The sequence below is a fragment of the Hylaeus volcanicus genome, chromosome 8, assembly GCF_026283585.1.
Source record: "Hylaeus volcanicus isolate JK05 chromosome 8, UHH_iyHylVolc1.0_haploid, whole genome shotgun sequence".
NCBI classification, from domain to species: Eukaryota; Metazoa; Arthropoda; class Insecta; order Hymenoptera; family Colletidae; genus Hylaeus; species Hylaeus volcanicus.
The window spans coordinates 11,626,459-11,646,934 of NC_071983.1; the positions used below are offsets into that span (position 1 = coordinate 11,626,459).

Sequence of the window (20,476 nt, forward strand, 5' to 3'; positions counted from 1 at the left end):
AAAGTGTATCGTCTCCAATGGGAACTACTTTCAAGGGGATGAAATAAATTTAGAAAATTAAATAAGCCGTTTGTATTTTATTTGAAGAGTTTTACTATTCTTTGATCGCTGTAGTATAAAGGATCATAGTAGTAAATGATATGTTACTGTTTAGAAGACAAGTTAGAAGCTTTCATTTAAATTTCATTTCTTTATCTATATATATACAGGAAAATATATTTGCATAAACATCCGTAGTCTATTCATTTATTGTATACGTAGAATTAGGTTGTATAGAAATATACGCTACTTGTATCCGAACAAACACATTTAATAACAACAATGAATAATGAAACTAAAATACATCGATAACGTCTTTTTTTTTTTTAAATAAATTAAAAATATTAGATGTTCCACTATATCGCATTAAAATCAAACTCTTTGAAATGTATATCTATATGACATAAAATCCCAACTATCACGAGAAATGTGCTTGACCAAAGTCTTCGACTACTGGTACTCGCCAAAATAATAGAAAGAACGAAAGAATCTAGCGAACGCAACAAAAATAAACCAAAATACCATTACCTACCGTTATACAAAAATATGACAAAAGAATCAGCAACGTAGCAAGAAAAAGACCTCAGGGGCTGTAGCGGTGTTGGTAGCTACAGTACGGGCTTGGCAACCCCGAGGTATCCGAGCTAGAGGGGGCCAGCGGGCCCCAATAGATGAGAAGTAAGAGATACTGGAAACAGGATTAAAATAATGTAGGAGTCATGTAAGACGATGATGGAAAGCATGGAAATAAGCTAGTAATAAGTAAGCAGTAGTGTAATAATTTTGTATAACATGTTACGCACTTTAAATAAACGAACGAACGAACAAACGAACGAACGTAGCAAGAAAAATGAGTAAAGTACAAGTGCCAAGATCAATTAAAGAGAAGAAAGAATCGTTCCAAGAAGAGACAATGCAAATTTCACGTAGGAAAACGAACGAAACATAACCTAAGGTCGCTAGACTTTCGGAGTAAATTTCAACTTAATTGAAAACGAGGTCCACCCAAAAAGGACTGAAAAGAATCAGAGTAGCAAGTTCAGGGAGCCTACGTCAACACGTAAATCCTGAAACGTTCCAAGCACGTGTCGTTTATCGATCAACACGGACGGGAATGAAAGAGTAGGCGTACGGTTTCGTTGCCAGGATCGATGACTATTCGTTATTCAAAACAAGGACAACCGAGAGCTCGTTGAGGGAGGTAGGTAGACGAAGAGCCTCCATGAATGAGAAGGTCGCGAGAGCGAGTGAAGCTTCCCACGTGGATAATGTGACTGCGGGCTCGGGGCTGCTCTCTTTGACGGGGGAGGCTGTGGTCCACAAGCACGCGGGGGTGGAGGAAAACCCTTGTTTGTCTAGATATCCGATTACCTGCGAGGCCAGTGAACCCTCGTTAGCTTCTAATTAGACCGCGCCACCTGGACCTCGGACTTTCTTCGGGGGCTGAAATTGGATTTCTCAATTCATCCAACGAATCGACACGATTCTCTTTAAAACATAGCTGTCTGATGAGGTAATTAAAAGTAGGAGTAACAACTCCGACATCTGTTATTACTAGACTGAGGATTTTTATACATTTATAGGAAATCTGAACGTGCAAGAAACTATAGGATGGACACAGTAGTCAATAATATAAAAAATATTGAAAGTAAAGTTCATATTATAATACTTGCAGAGTAAAATAAATTCTTATTTAGGTTCAGTTTTTGTTGGTACGTTCGCGATGATTTTAATTTGCATAAAGATGGTGGAACTGTACTTTTACTAAAATTTCCATTTATACGTGATCGTCTCGAAACAACCACCATGATAATTTATGCTCGAAGAGATTAACAATGAAAGACTAGACATCTCCCAAATCACACGATAACTTCAAAAAAAAACCGCTCTCTATGAAATACTAAGGCCCAAAATCGCTTCTTCCTGAAAAAGACCGAATTGTAAGAATCGACACGATTCAATTACCCCCAGGTGGCGTGATCGATTACTCAATCAAGAACTATCCCCGTGATCGCGGGGCCCCGAGTCCCTTACACGCTGGTCAGCGAACGGTCACGATCGAATCGCGACATCTTTCGGCTCCCTCGGATTCTTATCTCGTCCCTTAATTGATCGCGTTCGTTGACCCTTAATTATTCGACGAACCGCCGCGCCGCGGTGACCCTCGCGCAACCCCCTCTCCCTCTAACCCCTTCCCGTTCACGGCGATTCCCTTGAGCGAATCCCTGGATGCCTCCTACACCTTGCCAAGGGACGGGGTCCGTTTTCTGTCGGTGACGTTCCCGATCTTAATGGATGCTAATTCGACGACCGTATTACGGTGCCGTTTCTTAATTAGCGGTCCTCACGAGCGCCGGCTGCGATCAGTGTCCCGAGCTAATTACACGCTTCTAGATCTCGAGGGGGAACGGTGCTCCCATCGGTCGCGCGTTGCTTTTTCGAGGTGTAGCCACTGGGCCGTTTAAATAACTATAATGCCTTATTCGGGTTGCGTCCAAATCTGGATCGGAATAAGTATCAACGGAGCTGTTGATTGGGTTGGTGCATAATTTATTTGGAGTTTCTTTTTCGTACGGTTCTATCGTTTGAAATTAATGTTACCTTTCTTTTTTTTTTCTTTTTTTTTGAGAGAGACGGAATTTTTTCAGGAGATAGTTCCTCGACGTATGTATCGATAATCATATTAATTTGCGTCGTATCATGCTCTACTACCTTGAGAAAGGATGAACCGCACAGCTCAGTTATTTCATGATCTGAACGATCCCTTTGGCAAAGGAACTTTAGTGAAAGTTAACGTCGAGAGTGATTTGCTTACCTTGAATTAGATGATAAATACTGGAGGAAACGTCAGGAAGAGGCTGACCATCAGATTTGGTCTACCAAGCATTTCTGGTTAAGCAAATTTAGGGCGTTTTGCTCTAAGCGCCAAGGTTTATCACTAGACTGTGGATATTTATGCATTTATGGCGAATGGAAATATTGGAAAATCCACGAGAATATGCAGAAATAAAAGAATATCTAAAATAGCAATAATGATACACACGTTATATATGTATACATAATGTTCATAAAACACACTTTCATTTCACTTTTAATTCTCTTCCCATATCCATAAAAATATTAATTTGCATAAACATCCGTGGTCTATTTATCACAGATGTCTGATCTATTGTAAATGATAATCTGTATATAAAAAATTGATATTATATGAATATCATGTACAGGACTTTTACACTTGTAGCGCAGAGATATCTCATGCTTGGTAGTAAATTGGTCAAACAGGTATTTTCACCCGACGCGGCCGTCCAGTTAGGCGTCAACAGTAGAAGGCAGTCCTAGTCAATCCAAACTGTATCCGAAACTGTTATTTCGTCGAGGCTCGTACGTTTCTATTATCGGGTCGAAGTAGGTGTTCGTTTTTGGATTTATCTAACGACACTCCGGTCGCCTTAGCGGACTTAGGGGTTTTCGAGGGACCGAAGAAGACTCTCCCGGGGAGAGCCAGTCCATTAACATTCGGCGCGGCAAATTACAAGCCGAGACACTAATGGACCCGGTACGGGCGGTCCACCGTCCATTGATGGTGGGTGGTGATGGCGATGGTAATGGTAGCGGTAGTGGTGGCAGTCGTGATGCTGACGTTGCTGCCCGAGACCGTCTCTATCATTTCGCGGGACCAACTGGAAGATGAGCTTTCGCGATATCGCGGTTGAGAGGAGTCCTCCAGCGGGCAAAAATAAGCGACAGAATCCGCCCATTCCGCGCGACAACCAGTCGACTCGTCATTTTTTCTTCCTTCCTCTTTTTGTTTTTGTACCGAGGGTGGCTTCGCTCGGTTTGTCGTTTCCTTTTCAGAGCTCGAGGATCTGAGATGCGGTTTAGAGTCGTGGCATTTTATTCGACCACGACGAGTAGGAACGCCGCGACTACCAGTCGTTTATCCGATTGAAGTTATCGGACCTTCTCGTATTTAATATGGTACCACTGCTGGCTATTTGTAATAAGAGTTTGCATATTTATTGAAAAACTGTCATGATTAGACTGCGGATCTTTATGCAACATAAAATCTTCGCGAATGTGCCAACAAAAATTGAACCTATATAGAAATTTCTTTTATTCTGCAAATATCATAACATGAACTTTACTTTCAATCTTTTTTATATTCTTGCATATTGTTTGCATTTTATAGGTTCTTGCACATTCAAATTTTCTATAAATGCATAAAGACCCGCAGTCTAGTCACGATATTTGGTATTTAACGCTACAGTGCACGATTTGTTTTATATTAGATTATCCCAAAAGTTTCTTCCGTGACTTGCATTCAGTTATTTTGTAGAGCAATGTTTCTATGAATAGACAATCTAATTTCTTAGATGTTAACGTTGTAAGTTGTAACAATAATGGAGCAAAATGAATCGAACGCAATTTAGTAATGTAAAGAAATGAAAAAACTTTTGAAACAATCTAATACTATGAAACCAAACATGAAGCATAATATAGAAATCTTAAATGATTTCGTGTTGGTTTGGTAAATGAAATAATCCTAAATGTAACAAATGTGATGCATTTATGAGTCAATGCGTACTCTAGGATTAACACAGTAAATGTAGCAGTGGCTTACACTTGGATTAGTGTAATGATATACTTACAATAGAATAGGTACACTAGCTAGTAGTAATAACGATAGTAATAAGCGATAGTAACACTAGCTTTAAAGAGGTTTGTTATCGTATTTCTATTATTGAAGTAATACTTTCACGAGTAAAGTCGACTAATTAGAATTAATTAGAAGACTTAGACAGAATTGAATTTAAAATGAAAAATGAATTTTTTTATATGAATAAAGTCAACATAAATAATTGATAAATGAGTAAGAATGACCGTGCTGCTTAAACCTAGTGTTAGTAAATATTGTTATTCTTGCTTAATATTACCAATCAACGCAAACTGTCCGTTCACCCTTCTATTCCATTGATTCTACAAAAGTAAACAAACAAAATACTGGCATATCTCTGAAAAATCCGAATAAAGTTTGACTCCCTCGGTATGACTTACAATCTCCACAGCTCCCTTCCATGATACGAATTTTAATTGCCTTCTTATCGTCAACGTATAAAGGATTGTTTACCTCTGGCTCGTTACTCGAGACTTGTATTCGGTTGAGAATGTTGCTCCGCTAATGTACAGACAAAGTAATTTATCGACTCGAATATTAAATAAGTTCCTCGCAAAAGCGCGATTTTGCAACTTCAGTTTCGCGCCGCGTTAATCGAAATTTGTCCGTTGATAATTATCTCGTAAACAACTGTCACGGGGATTCGAGTGCTTGCTAGTCGATGGCTGAAAACCGGTCAGAGCTGGTTAAAAGTCGGAATATTGCGACATCCGGCAGTCACTTTCCCGCGCTCGACTCAATATTCATATTTACTCGTTATCGGGAGCAAATTTCCAACGTGCAAATCGGACACGTATGAGAGACCAAAGTAGATTGGCTGTTGGGGGTTCGCGCAACGATGGATTAACGCATGAGAATGTGTTTGCTCGTTGGGATAGCTGCATATTGTCGATTAGGTTACTTTATTTTGAGTTAGGTGCATACTGTTAATTAATGTATGGAGATGGAATGTTTAATAGTTTGTCATTCTTTGATAATAGGAAACATTATTTCAGGTTACTTTATTTCGAGACAAGTTAATACCGTCGACTAATGTATAAAGGTAAATTAGTATGTAGTAGTATCATTCTTTGATACTAAAAAAAACATCTGGTTATAAGGTCAATAATGAAAGATCGCAATATCATGAATTCGGTGTGTGGGCTTTATTATGAAATATAATCACATATAACTGATCATTAAACTATGAGAAAATGTATTCACTAATAACCTCGAACGGTGCGCGTGACATTTAATTAAAAAAAACCATTAGGTTACTTTATTTTGAGCGATCTCTGGCGATCGTATGAGATCGCCATCGCTTTAAAACTCAACTATAGAGGCTGAGCACTTCGAGACTTACAGCATTCTAGGAAAGTAAATAGAGGTTTTATTTTCTTTATCAAAATACTGACTTTTACGAGTTCGGTTATGATATCTGAACCTGATGGACATCGCTGTATATATTTCTTTCTGTACCGTAAATTTGTTATTTTTTCCGAGACGAGCCAGCTACCCCTTTATCATCTTCTTCCCCCGATCACCTATCAATCGCCACGCGGACGACGTTGAGCGATCGATCTCGTCCGTGCGAAAAAATTAGCGTCATTTCACCGAAACGAGTCGGACAATCGCGGGGACCCCTTTCAGAGTGCGATTGGCCATGTTCGCGAACTGGCAGGAAAAACTCCAATTGGGAAGGTCCACGGGACGCAAAAGGCATCGATATCGTGAGCGGACGAGCGGTTAATGCGAGCGACGAAGCGTGTTCCTGGACTAAGAGCCACCAATAACAGCTGCCTTTTACCTCTTTCTGTCCTGCTGCTCGTTTCCTTCTCGTTTCATCGCGTTCCTCCTCGGTCAACCTCCTCGCAGCGATTCCGACTTCTTGCGCCACCGTTTTTTCCTTTAAACCCGAAGTAATTCGAGCTCGTGCCGAAAGAAGTCGGGGAATTTGCCGCGGCCGAACGCGCCCGAATTTGATCACAGACGTCGTTACCTTTATTTGTTCTCTTGCCCTTCTTTATATATAAATTCTCTCTCTCTCTCTCTCTCTCCCTCCCTCCCACTCCCTCTCTCTCTCTTTTCGTTCAATCTGTGCCCTCCGTATTTTATCGCACTTGCCTTTTCTCCAAGTAGTTTTACCTCGTTTTTTCGTACATTCGTCCATCATGGCCAGCCCCCATCAGGATTTCGTAGGTGGCCCCTCTGTAATATTTTGGAAAGTCCGATGAACGTTGGAGAAATGTTAAATTAAGTTTGATGATACTTGTGACTAAACATGTTTTTGTAGCGAATAGATAAAGATGGAACCTGGATAGAATTTTCATTCGTCTATAAGCGGTTTCAATCGTGTATCTTTTATTTTCTATCTCTCTAACAATAAGTTCATATACAATAACATATTGTATATTTTGTATACGTTCATCATGTGTGTTTTATAAAATTCGATTACATGGCTTTTCGAACACATTCACTAAGGGTAAACATATTCTACAACGCACACAAACAATATACTCGTTACTATCTAAGAAGAAATTTATTTACACACATATTTAAAACGAAAAATTTATTTGGAAACATCAAACCGATCGTTTAATTCAGACAAATTTCTTCGATAGAAATAAAGAATAGTAGCAGAGAATAAAGAATTCTCCTTTTCCTACATTAGTTCCTATTACTTCCTGTGAATTACCACTGAAGCACAAAATTGTCGGCGTTATAAAAGGTTCCCAAAGTACATCGTACACCAACGTGAACAGTTCTCAAGTTTACAGTTCCGTTATCAATTACACATATACAAGCATTACCCGTCGCCATAATTGAACCTACCTCCGTTTCCCTCGATATTCCTTATTCATGTATGCAAAGTGTATGGTATATAGGTCGCGCCCAATTTCCTCGCCACCATCGGCGAAAGAAAATTACGAAATAATCAACGATTCGGACGATCATGGGCGTATCCTCGAAATTGTCGTGAAATGGTCGGATCTCGATCGACGGCGACGGCCAGGATCCTTCCTACGCGAGATCCCCAATTTACGTTGCCGTTGCTCGTTTTGCTCGCGCTTCGCTTTTCGTTCGTCTGGGACTGCGATGTTATTACCAGTTAAGTGGACGATTCGTAATGACACCGGAGGCTGCCATTTTAGTGCTAAGTGACGCGCATTATCGACAAGGGATGACGGTAGTTCGTTTTCTACTTTTTCTACTCTCCTCCGCCTCTCGTTTCGTGCCTTTCATCTAAGCGAGCGCGTTTCGATCCGATTTCTTGCGAACCCAGGAGAAAACGTCGATCGTATTATCGAACTAGCAAATCAACGTTCGATCGTTGCTCAGGAAATTTGATTACGGTACTTCGAATGGTTCTATGAAACCTGAATTTCCTGAATTCATAAAAAGCTCGTCCACGAATTAAGTATTATTTGGTGCCCAAGAAATACTTGGCGAGTAGGAAATTTTCATTTACTTGACAATTATTGGATGTTTATTATTGAGTTCCATCGTCGTTGGGGAATTATACTCGTCGTGATTGGAGGAAGTTGCAGTAGTAGTTGGATGAAGTTCAATGATTTTATGTTTAGAAAATAAATGTCTCAAATAAAAGTTGGAGTTTCTTGAAGTTTGTAGATTAGTAGAAAAGGAATATATTTAGATACGAAGGGAAAGTAATCAAATTTTCAAACATGTTCGTCGACTACACTTCTAACCTTCATTTTAATATCTTCCATAATTTAGAGTACAATGAAATTTATACAGAAGTGATAAAATTACGTTCTACTACGAGGGATGGTTTCCCCACAGGCCAACGAAAACAAAAACATAATTTCTTCTTTATTCGAATATCGGATACACTTTAGTAGCCGCGAGGAGTTCTCGCGGCGAAGAAGCGACGAAAGATTGTTTAAGGGAATAGGTGGCGGCGTTAACGTCTGCATTTTGTCCCCCGAGTTTCCCTGGGGGAGGATCATCGGTGTTTTCTGGCCAATTAAACGTCGAACGGTCGGCAAAGGCTTGTTCTTAACGCGTTGCGCAAAGCGCAATTTCAGATGCTCGTTTAGATAGCGCGCGGCAAAATCGCGCGGCCATTCGTCATGTCCCGCAGGAAGAAAGAGACGGAAGAAAGGCTGAGAGGGGTAGCCCCGTTGAATTTACGAGGTAATTTCGGCGGGCGATCCGTTAATTTCCCGACGATACGTCGCGATAACCTGACGGAAATCACGGTTATCGATCTTTTTTTCGTGAGTTCCTTTCGCGGGGTTCCGACGTCGGCCCTGGGACGAAACACGTCTTATTAATTACCTGCGAACAACGCTCGTTTCTGCACCTTCGCGAACGTAATGAACTTTTTACTGGTCCCTTCGAGGAACACCGAGAATTTCGCAGCCTGGCACTCCCGGGAGACAGACTCGCCAAGTTTTTGGTGTTACCTGAAGACGGCGATAGCTTGAGGTACTATGATAATACAATACAAGAAATACAAGTGGTGGACACTTTGTTATGCTCTATGGGATGCTCCGGGATTCATTTTTTTAAATTAAAAATAGGTAATATTTGGGACTTTTTTCAGAAGGAATTACTAAGTAGTTTAGTGTGAAATTTTGCTTATGTCTCTGTTACTCTCTGTAAAACGTATGCATACTGGTAAATTATTATTCAAAAATGTATAGGTTGGAAATAGAACAAGTAATAGGATAGTCCTTTCTTAACTGGCAATAAGTAATATTTCTGTGTTTTTTTTTTTTTTTTTTAAGAAATTTCAAAATATGTTAGTATAAAATTTGTCTTGCATCTCTCTTACATGGATGGTTATTATTATTTATAACTTAAGTGTATTAATATGCAAATGGTATATATTTTTAACCGTTCCATCACTCCTTTTCGCGCTTCCTCTATCCCACATGCGCCGCACAACAAACATTAACGAACGAAAAACGCGAATATTTCTAAACTCTGTTCCGTCTAATTTATCGTGCGAATGAGAGACGAGAACTAGGAAGAGTCCGCGGAAATTGACATGGAACCGGCGCGGAGTTTGCACTCCCACGTAGCGGGATACATGATTCATCGACGTCGACCGAATTGTCTTATTTCGTCGGGTGAAAGTCGGGAAAATTCTGTCGCGACTCGCTCAACTGTCAATCATTAGAGATTAGACGTGATTCGTGTTTGTATCCTTTCCACGTGTGCTCACCTGTTCGGTGTTTGCTCGGAATTTCGTATTTTACCGTCTAATTAGAACCAGCCTATGGGATATCATAACGCGTTAGATCCTAAAATGGCTCGAGCACAAGAACTCTGAAGGTTTGTTTGAGTTATTAGTTAACGCGGCTTAACGTCACCCAGGCAGCTGCTGCGTTCCTTTGATGAAAGTATCAAAAGCAACTATTAGAGACGATAATTAATTTCAAGCTACTGTGCGGCAGACGTGCTTCTACGTTTGAGCGGCTGGATTACGGTTGGATTGGTCAATTTATTTGTGTACTTATTTATTTGAAAAATTTCTCATCGCTTTCAAAGTTCCAATCATTTTACACTTATACCTCACTGTTCCTCTAAGTTAATTTCCTATGATCAGCCAATCACTCGCATTTTCACGTAAAAATTATTTAATGGGGAACAATGAATTTTATCGTTAAAGCTGATTGAAATATACTATTTCGTGCATCAGACGCTCGCGAACACGATAATTAGAGCGCATTTTTGCTAGCAACGCCGTCGCATTTAATAAACCTTGGTGAAATTCTAAACGGTGTTCGCTACAACGCTTTAAACGTTAAGCAGCTTTGTAATTGAAGATCGTCGCAACTAACTGGCGTCGCTGGGTGAACTAATTCGCAAAACGAGGCACTCTTTCTTCGCGTGCCTTTCGGTCCATTTTAGACAAAATTATATCTAACTCGTACGAATAAAATGATAAAAAAACCTAATGAGTTGCGCTACGTAACAGAGCTGTAATTTTGAGGATACAAGCGACGAGAAAAATAAACATTTACGACTGACACACCTGTCATCTCATTTTAGTTTGAATAATGTGATAGTAAGTACAATCATTCATAGTAATAAAAATAATTGTATAGAATTATTATAGTATTGAACTTTCACATAGTTCTTTTGTAGTAATACTTCTTTAAGACCTTTGATGAATCTTTGCAAGCCACAAGACATTACATGCCGTGAGTTTATTGGTAGCGCCAGTGGTTAATTGTCTTTTTACGGTACTTAATTCAAGCAAAATAAACAGGATTTTTACATAAGCATACTCATACGTCACAATACTCTACATAAACATTCATTAACATAGAAAGTCTTCCTCCAACGTGTAAAAGAAACTATTAAGATAAATTATAATAAACCTATCATATTTCCCCAGTAAAATTCTCACTTGCAACTCGAAGCTCAAGTGACTCGTAGTAGAATGCAGAAATCGCGAACACCGCACCAGTGTTGGATCGGCGTTCGCGATCCGAGACACGGGTTGCGTCGTTTTTGCCCGTGTATATCTGAGCTGTGGCTGTTATTTTTGCGCAAAAGTCGAAGGTGGAATCGTTCTAGTATCGACGACTATTCATCGTGTCCGTAGCATAATTCACTGTCACCTGATCGTTCGTCGGCGAACGACAGCGGCCGCGGCGCATCGGTTCGCGACATTCCGAGCGAGTGTTTACAGACTGATCGAGAGTCCTGGCGACGATTCCGCCGCAAATACAAGTCGTCCTTTCGTTCTTCTTTCGGGGAGATTTTCTTGCCAGCGGCCTGTACGATCTATCCTTATAGACTGCACAGGCGTCTCTCCACATATAGAAACCCGAACAGGGGAGCTGGGGAGAAGCGCCTCGGTCACGAAGCACACCTGGGTATGTCGTATACGGTCCTCAGTCAGTTGAAATTAATTATTTGCCCTCGCGAGTGGAACTACGCTCGCTCGGGAAGGTATTCGAACAAGCTTAAACATTCTTATGAAACGAACACGCAGTTTTGCGTTGAAAACGTTTCAACATTTAGCGCGACGAATTACTGTTGGGATTTGAATGAACGAGTTCGAAGAAAGTCTTGAAACAAAGCTTCCGAGGTTGATTGCGCAAAGGAAGTTATGAAGCTTATCAACAAGTATCTTTGAATTGAAGAAGATTGATGGGTCGGTGATGGGAGGTAGCTTGGAGAGCACGGATTTTTTGACAATTATTTGTAGACAGTTATATTTATAGACATCAAGAACGAATGTAGCTTTTATTGAAATTTTAATCGATATTTCTAATTCTTTTGTAGATTCTTTAAGAGAAACTGTATTATGGTATTTTCCTTGGGATACAATTTTTCGGAATCTTACAATATTGAATTATTATTGCAGTTTTATTTATATTTTACTATAACACTTCTTTCCAGCACATCAAAATGTGGTACAAACGAATTGACGAAACATTATTTTATCGAACATTAAACACCTAAAGAAAACATAATATCATTCTAAGTATATACCGAGTAACTAATTAAATGCACGTTTAATTGCCATTCGTTAAATTAATTACGATGTGAAAATATTTCTTAAAAAGAAGAAAAGAAAAAAAATACTATCCTTAAGGGGTTGGACCGTGAAAGACAAGGATATGACAGGACCTGGACAGTGTAAAATCGATTCTGTTCATTCCTACTTCACTTTATTATTTCCACGTATATTTCAATGTTTATAAATTCCCTATGTACGAAGATATACTGAATCGATAGAGACTAGCTTCCGAAGCTTTTCACGTAATCGCCAGAGATTCTCCAACTGTCCCAAGCGCTTACCTTTCGGCGTGTCTTACGGTGAAAACATGGAGGAAGTTTCCGGTGGGCCTTGAAAGTCCGTTTCGATTTCGCCCGGATAAGATGAAATTTAAGAAACACGCGGATTCAACGCTGGTAGGTCGCGATTGATACGCGTTATGCGCACACACGTCGAGCAGGAATAAATCTTGCGGTGTCTCGTGGGGCCGCCTCGTGGTTGTCCATTACCAGAGAGAATGGTCAACCATAAAGTGCCTTCGTTTCTTCCTCTTTTAAACAGCGTTGCTCCCCAAGAGGCAACAAAGCAGAATGATGATGCTACTGGACGGAACGTTACTACCCGTCAAGTCCCTGATTGATACATGCTGCGCGTACACACCGCTCATTGATGCAATCATATTCGCGTGCAGATGAACACACGCGAGCCAACAGTAGCGTAGACGTATGCAACATCGGTATGTTGGTGGTCCCGTGTTTCCAGCGACGGCTGAATGGAAATGCAGCGTCAAGTTTTCGATTCGATACGCCGTCGTTGAAAAAGGGTTCGAGTCCTCATAAGGGAAGATGAAATATTTGTTTGATCAGCAGAAAAGTGCGCAACGCGAAGCGGATTCTATGAAAGATAAATTGAGATGTCTGTTGAACATCGTTGAATTGAAAACTTTGTAAGCTGGAACATTTGGTACTTTTGTAGGAGGTGTATCAATCGTCGGGTGTGCGTTTGTACGTGTATTTCTAAGTTGAATATTTAGACATCTCTCTGTTAAGATAACTAATTGCTTGTACAAAATTATGGGCAGTGCGGTCTCTGGAAGCTTGATATTGCTTGGGTATAACATTCTCACCCATAGGTATTTATTTTCTTTTTTATGAGTGCTCATTTGTTCAAGTCAGATTTGATATGCGCCATTTGGTTTGTACAACCCATATCGTACCCATTTTCATTTCTATGTTTAACCTTTTTCTTATAGTTTCTAATACAAATTACGTAAAATACATATTACTGTTTGCACTCCTCATATTATCTTGTGATGGTTATTACTATATTGTTTTATTTTATACGTTACGCAACTTTGTAACTAACACTTGATATAGTTAGTTGTACCTAACCATTTATTATGCTCGTTTATTGTTTGCATTCAACCATTTGTTGTCATCTTCGCATACTTACTAATCATACGGAATAATTTGAATTTAAAAAAAAAAAAAATACCGAGGAAGTACGTAATATTATCTTGTATTAATTTATTATTTTTCGTTCAAACCAGTTTTACTTTTAAATTCGGATTTAAATTGGAGGCTGGTAAAGAGCAACGAAAGGGAGCGTTTGAAACATACATTCGCTAAATCATGGGACGCGTGTCCCACATTTGTCAATAAAATTACTGTCCGGTTTCATAGAGCAATGCGTACGCGATAGTATAATTACAGTGTACTTGACATGGTATCATGGCGAGATGACTGCATTCGTGACCAGTTAGAAAAGGAGCACTCGTAACGCTCATGTTTATTCAATGCCTCGTATGAGAAACTATTATTACATGATAGTAAGCCTTCGTCAGAAAAAAATATTTCATAATTTCAGTGTACTACAATCTCACAATGTTGTATCAGTTTAAAAAAAAATATATTCCAACTTTTTAAGCAAAGGAAACGTTTAATGAAGGATTACAATTAAAATAAAAATTCACGTTGATACTGGATTAATTTCAAAGAAGGAAAAACAACGATCATTGTATCGTATCCAAATATCGTAATAAATCCATGTACTTTGCAGTTTCTGATGAGAATTATTGGAATAAAGAACTGTATACACATCTTGTTAGGAATATTTTTGTGGACGAACAAACACAGAGAGTAATTAAAAGGATGAGAACTGAACAAAACTGAATTCACTAATGAATAATCTGAACATATAAGTATATTTGTATCCACAACCGAATGTGTTTCACGGACTGATCTCGCGACTATTCACTACCGAATGCTAAATATGGTTGTTCGATTACGCGCCAGCTGCCAGGAAGGACCGCGATTCTCGCGATGCATCGATGCGATGTCGCTACCAGCGCGTATGTTCAAACTTGCTTACGATCTACCATTTAATATGCCTTTCCACTCTTTATTTTCAGAAATATATTAATGTATACAAAAGGTATAGATTGAATCTTGGTAGTTTTAGCGTTAAAGAACGCATACAAGACAGTTATACTTCCAGTTATACTTTTTCCGACTAGCCCCAATATTTATACTCAAACACAGAAGAAGTACCTGCTAAAAACCGTACTAAATATCAAAACAAACAAAAATCCTCCCGTACGAGCCACCTCAAGCTCTTTATTCTTAAAGGAGACAGAAACGACTCGAACCGTTGGAGGACATATGTAATGTATATACGCTCGAGCGGTGTTTCATAAAGAGCGGATACCTTCGGTAAAGTAATACATTCTATAGGAGGTAAACGCACGTAACGTTTGTACGCGTGGCACCACGTTGAATTCGTTACGTCCCTGCGGTGCTTAGAAGGGAATATTCACGGGTAGAAGTCAATAAATCCAACCGATGGTGCTCAACGCGGTCCTCGAGTTGGCGATGGTAGCGGTAGTCCAGAAGAAACCCGCTGCCGGCAAATAATGGCCGTGGAATCGTCGCTTCCGTTTATAGAGATACCGGCTGCAGCTTTCTAAGCACTCGCATAAGCGATATCCGCGAGCAGAAGAAGCCGCGGTGAAGCTGCGCGAACCAACTCGAAACCAGCTGTGCCCCTCGACAATGGACGCCGATGGCGTTTAACGTCTTTTGCCCGCGGATTTTTATTCGTACCGCGAACTCGGGGAAACCTGATTTTATGTAGAGTTCCGTTGCTCGACTCGAATAGAAGAAGATAAGTAGCGGGAATGGAGTTTCGCGATATAATTAAAGCGATAGTTTTCACGTGGTGCCTTCTACGGTAATTGGTCAAAGTATATAGAGCTAAATAGGTGCAATAAGAGTGTAATTAACCCTTTGTACTAGAAAGGTGACTCTCGGTAGGTCTCACGCAGCAAATCTACAATACCTAATGTTTTTTTATGATTGAAAATCATTTTATTTTCGAAACAAGGTGGGTGCTAACGGGGAAATGTAACGTTTGTGACATACGATGAAAAATGGATAGAGATAGAGACAAATGGATAGATGTGAGATACTGGAAAATGCGAGGGATGTTAACGAAGAAAAGCTTTTCACCGAGTTTGATTTTCAATCTCTCGATTCTTACGACGAGCGTGAAATCTGTTAATTTTTTAGGTTTAATTTCTTTGGAGCTCGAAGTGTCGATAAAATGATTGTCGGCGAGGTAAAGGTGACTTTATTCGCAAATCTAGATAGCTTAGAATTCATGGCGATAGAATGCTAAGAAACATCTCGGGTTGCTGGTAGATACCAGAAAAAAAGGCCTCGAGTGCAAAGGATTAAAGAAAGGGGATCACACTAATTTATCGATTAAATTGATTCTCTATTACGATAATTGTTCCAAAAAATTGTGATGAAAGTTGCATTGTTGCATAGCAGTAGTGGTATTTTCAAGTGCAATGTACAGAAAACAGATATCGCTTCAAAAGAGTGAATAATTTGGTGCTTAATGGTTGAACAGAATTGGTTGCTTAAGAGAACTTGGCAATCTCGCGATCAATAGTTGGGACATTATAACAATTATAACAATAAAAAGAGACACTTAACACAAAAACTTCGTTGATCTTGATATGCAGATTCTTCGTGAATCATCTCAGCTCTAGCATATTTTACCTGGTTCGAATAACTTACAACTTGTTCAGCTTGATTGTACATGAATTCCGTGTCGCGCAAGAAACTCTAATTCCGTCGCATTCTAAAGCCGAGGTGAACGAGTCGTTCCACTTAGCGGGCGGGTACAATTTGTCGAGTGCCGCTTGTAAATACCGCGGGAATATTCAATTCTTGGGATCAACTTCCAGAGCACACGTCCAAGAAGAATGTTTACAGTTGGGGGGGGGGGGGGGAGAATGTCCATTTATCTTTCCATAATTTTCTTTAGAACCTACGCCAACGTCTTAAAGAAATATTCCTTCTTGACATGCTTTTGGTTTTTTACAAGAATAAATATAACGATTGAGATAGAGACTCGCATAATTGCTGAAACGGATGCTCGTGAGGACCCTTGGAATTTTTCGAGAAATATTTTTTATCTCTGTGGGTTAAAATAAAAGAGGTCGAAAACGTCCTAATAAATTTTACGCTTTGACCGCGAACGACTTCAGTTTTTATTTCGAAAAACCAACACCAGCGTCCCGTGGGACGTAGTTTTGGGGATCCAGTTCTCCTCTCTGGAACTGGAACGATCGTTCCGTTGCGGTCGAGACTTCCAGGAAGGATCCAGAAAGCGGAAGATCGCGATCCTCTGCGGTCAAGTCCGCCGACATGTGTCATTATATCTAAAAACTTGCCTTACACGATTTCGGCTGTGCCGAGATGAATTTTGGAACATTGTTTTCGACGAGCCGCCGAACGTCACACAAGTTCAGAAACTTCCATTTGTAGAAACACTTTGCCCTTATGAATTGCACACCTCGAACTCCGCTCTCGCGGGGCTCTAATTAAACCTCTCTTTTATTGTTTCGCCTAATCGCTCGCTTCCGTCCGTGCAAAGCTTACTGTTGGCGAGCGTCCTATAAAATCTGTACAAGTCGCGGGGCCAATTTGAAGGAAACCACAGAATGGTGGAAGAAGATTTCCAGGGGGTCACTGACTGTTCCAACGTCCTACGGTCCTGCTGGGCTTTTATGAAGGAAAGATACTTTCTAACGGGCCCTAATGGCGGTTCGAGTGGAATTGTAGTCCCTGATCGATCACCCTCTGTTGCCTGGGAAGCGGTCGAGCCGCGGAAGAAACGAGAGAACGAGTATCCTTATGGGGGCATATACACCTAGGAGGGTCGAAAACAGAACGGTGTTTAGTATCTTTTTCTTGAGAATACCATCGGATTTATGGAATCCGGATTTCGGGATTTTATAAGTGCGTGTTTTCAGAGAAATTTCATTGCTTGTTTGTTGAAAAATGTTTGCAAATGGCTGATATATCGTTATTGATGTGCCTTATTTTCCTTCTTGTTTCGCCTCTCCTTGGTGGTAATAAATACTTTTCTAAAAATTATTTGCAAAAGATGTAGAATATGGAAGTAGTTAGTTTAGTTAGTCGAGTAAGGAGAGGAAATAACGGACATCGAGAGAAAATTAATAGCAATTGACAGTTATAGTTTAACATAGCACGCATTAAAATAAAATGGTTCCGAGCATTGCTTGTACATTTTTCGTTAAAAAACCGATTAGCCATGGAAGGACGAAGATATTCCATAAATGTGTGTACATAGAAAGAAAAATTACGACTACGGTTTTGCGACTAAACAGGTTTGGAAAACGCTATATTTGGTCATTTTTTCGTAGCTGCTTGTCTAAACTGATGTCAGCTCGTGTGCAGAATTTTGCTCTCTCGGCTTCTCTAGCTTGCGACACGAAAACGTGGAACAGAATTTAACCGATTCAGAGATACCTCCGCGTGTTCGAATATTCGAGGTTCCTGTGGACCTCTTGAACCTGTCCCGTAAGATTATTTTTATGTGATTCCTGCGGAGATTCGAGGAATATAAATTGCCTCTCAAATCCAGTAGAATTTAAAAATAACTTTTGGAAGTGTTCCGTGACGAATCATTAATCTGACTACGGGATAATTCAATCATCTGTAAAGTATGAAAATTATTCAAAGATACAAGAAACATGAAGAGAGTGTTAAAATGTTAAGGAACATTCAAGCATGTTTATATTCAGAATATACTTTCGATTTGCTCGATTATTTCACATTTCTTTATATTAATATTCCTTGGGTCCGTATATACCTTAATTTAGTTTAAATAAATGATCGGGGTGTCTATAAAGGTGTTCATAATTATTCATTTTACATCGTGTAGTGCAACATTTTAATTTTTTGTTCGTTGTATAATTAAGATTGACTTAGATTTATTTATTTCAATATCACATTATCATATGTTAATATCAAGTCTTAGCGTTTATCTTGTCACGCTTTGATCAGAATGTCGCAAACATAGATATCACCACCAATCTCGAATGCATAAGAGCAAGAGTAACGCACTCCTTATCAACTTCGCATCACTACTCGCGTTAAATTTAAGTTTGAATCGATCCACAAAGAACCATAAATTCAAAATCCATTCTGTACACTTTGCATCGATGCTAATAATGATTTCCTTCTGTTCCAGTTGCACGTCGAAGTACGTGGGCGAGTACTGTCAGCACCTGAACCCTTGCCACACGGGTCCACGTTGCCAAAATGGCGGCTCCTGCAGGGTGAAGGAGAGCATCGGGGGTGGAACACCGTCGTTCACCTGTTCCTGCCCCGTCGGATTTACCGCGAGTCTCTGCGAGATACCGATCGAGAACGCATGCGACTCATCGCCGTGTTTGAACGGAGCCACTTGCAATCTGAAGTCGTTGCACGAGTACGTTTGCACCTGCGCCACCGGGTACACAGGTAAGGATGTCAATAATTAGACACACCTTAAACCACTTCGTCGCGCGATGTCTGGTGGCAAGATTAAAATTGCCGTCACCCAAAAAACACATTTCCACGCGTTCCCTCGATGAAGACACTCCGAGATTCGATTGAGTAATAAAGCGACAGAATTTACCGATGAAGAAAAAGTCGTATGCATAATTAAACGAGCCACCGTGTCGATCCGGCGCGATATTTCTGCGAAATTTTATGGCCGCTTATGGTTCGAATCACCTGACGCCTGGAAAAGTGTGGAATATTTAGCAAGTTTTATTTTTGTCTACTTTAATATCAAACCATTTGTAGTGTTTTATACGTTCATTTTTGCCCCTCATTCGATGCCAATGTTTGCAAGGTGTGACTCTTTGTGATCGTAATTTTTATAGCTTAGACACAGGTGCTATAGTTATTGAAATTAATTTTTATTTAACAAAAATTAGTAATACACTGCCACGCTATACAGAATAAAGAAAAATTTAATCGTTATTTCAATAAGTTATAATACTGTTTAACTTTACATAGGTATAATTTTCTTTTGGGTTTGTGCCATTTTCAAAATAGCTATACATATGACAATTATTTTTACGAAATTAGCCGTATAGAAGAGTTACGATTTCCTGAAGTTGTAATAAAGCTTGCTTGTGTAAAACTAGTACGATTCCTTCGTTTCTAAGGAAGATTTCCCACAGGTGCAAAACAGTTAGGTATCAATTTACGCTCGTTGGTAGCAGTCGAGCTTCTAGCATTTGATTATATCATCCAAGAGCTTCTACAGAATCCATAGTACCGTCAGGATAACCGCAATTAAATAAATGAAAGGCCGACGCGAGTTCGTGCACGCGATATATTATAATCCGTGAATGAATAACGCGCGTTATTCATCGGAGCGACAAATCCCATCGATTCATGTAGATGGGGCAGCAAGGTTACGCGATAATCTCGGTATTCGCATTGTTTCGCTCATTAGCGGGCTACGATGATGCGAATAGAGTACAGAGCCTGGATCCACGGCTGGCAGCGTTCGCGTGATTCACCGTCATCGAGACCGCTCAAAACATAGAGAGTCGAGTAAACAGTGGCGCTAAATTGCTGGAACGTCGATTACAAATCTATCGATTAAATTGATATTTCAGCATCTAGATCTGAGACTGTTCGAATAAATTAGTAACGATATTTTGAATGCTATCAATGTACGTCTGTTTATATATTTGACTATTACAATTCAAATATAATTTATTACTCTATTATTATTCAAATATTAGATTATTAGAATTATTAAGAGACAGTCAGTGTTCTTTTTAATTCAATTAAACTTATACCAATGAAGCTTGGAAGAAAAATTTAAATAGAAATTTCAAAAGGTGTCTTCTAGTGTTACATGAACAAGTTAATTCGAATGATATTCTAATCGGTCGATATTCAAAAAGTATTCACCTG

The 20,476-nt window shown here is 39.6% G+C and overlaps 1 protein-coding gene across 1 annotated transcript in view; it reads left to right on the plus strand.

The window, feature by feature from the left end:
• Positions 1-20,476, plus strand: part of LOC128881094 (neurogenic locus Notch protein) — a 367,639-nt gene that overhangs the window by 109,273 nt on the left and 237,890 nt on the right. Inside the window, exon 3 of the mRNA XM_054131804.1 lies at positions 18,747-19,018. Within this exon, the coding sequence (XP_053987779.1) occupies positions 18,747-19,018 (272 nt within the window). The remainder of the gene's footprint in view (positions 1-18,746; positions 19,019-20,476) is intronic.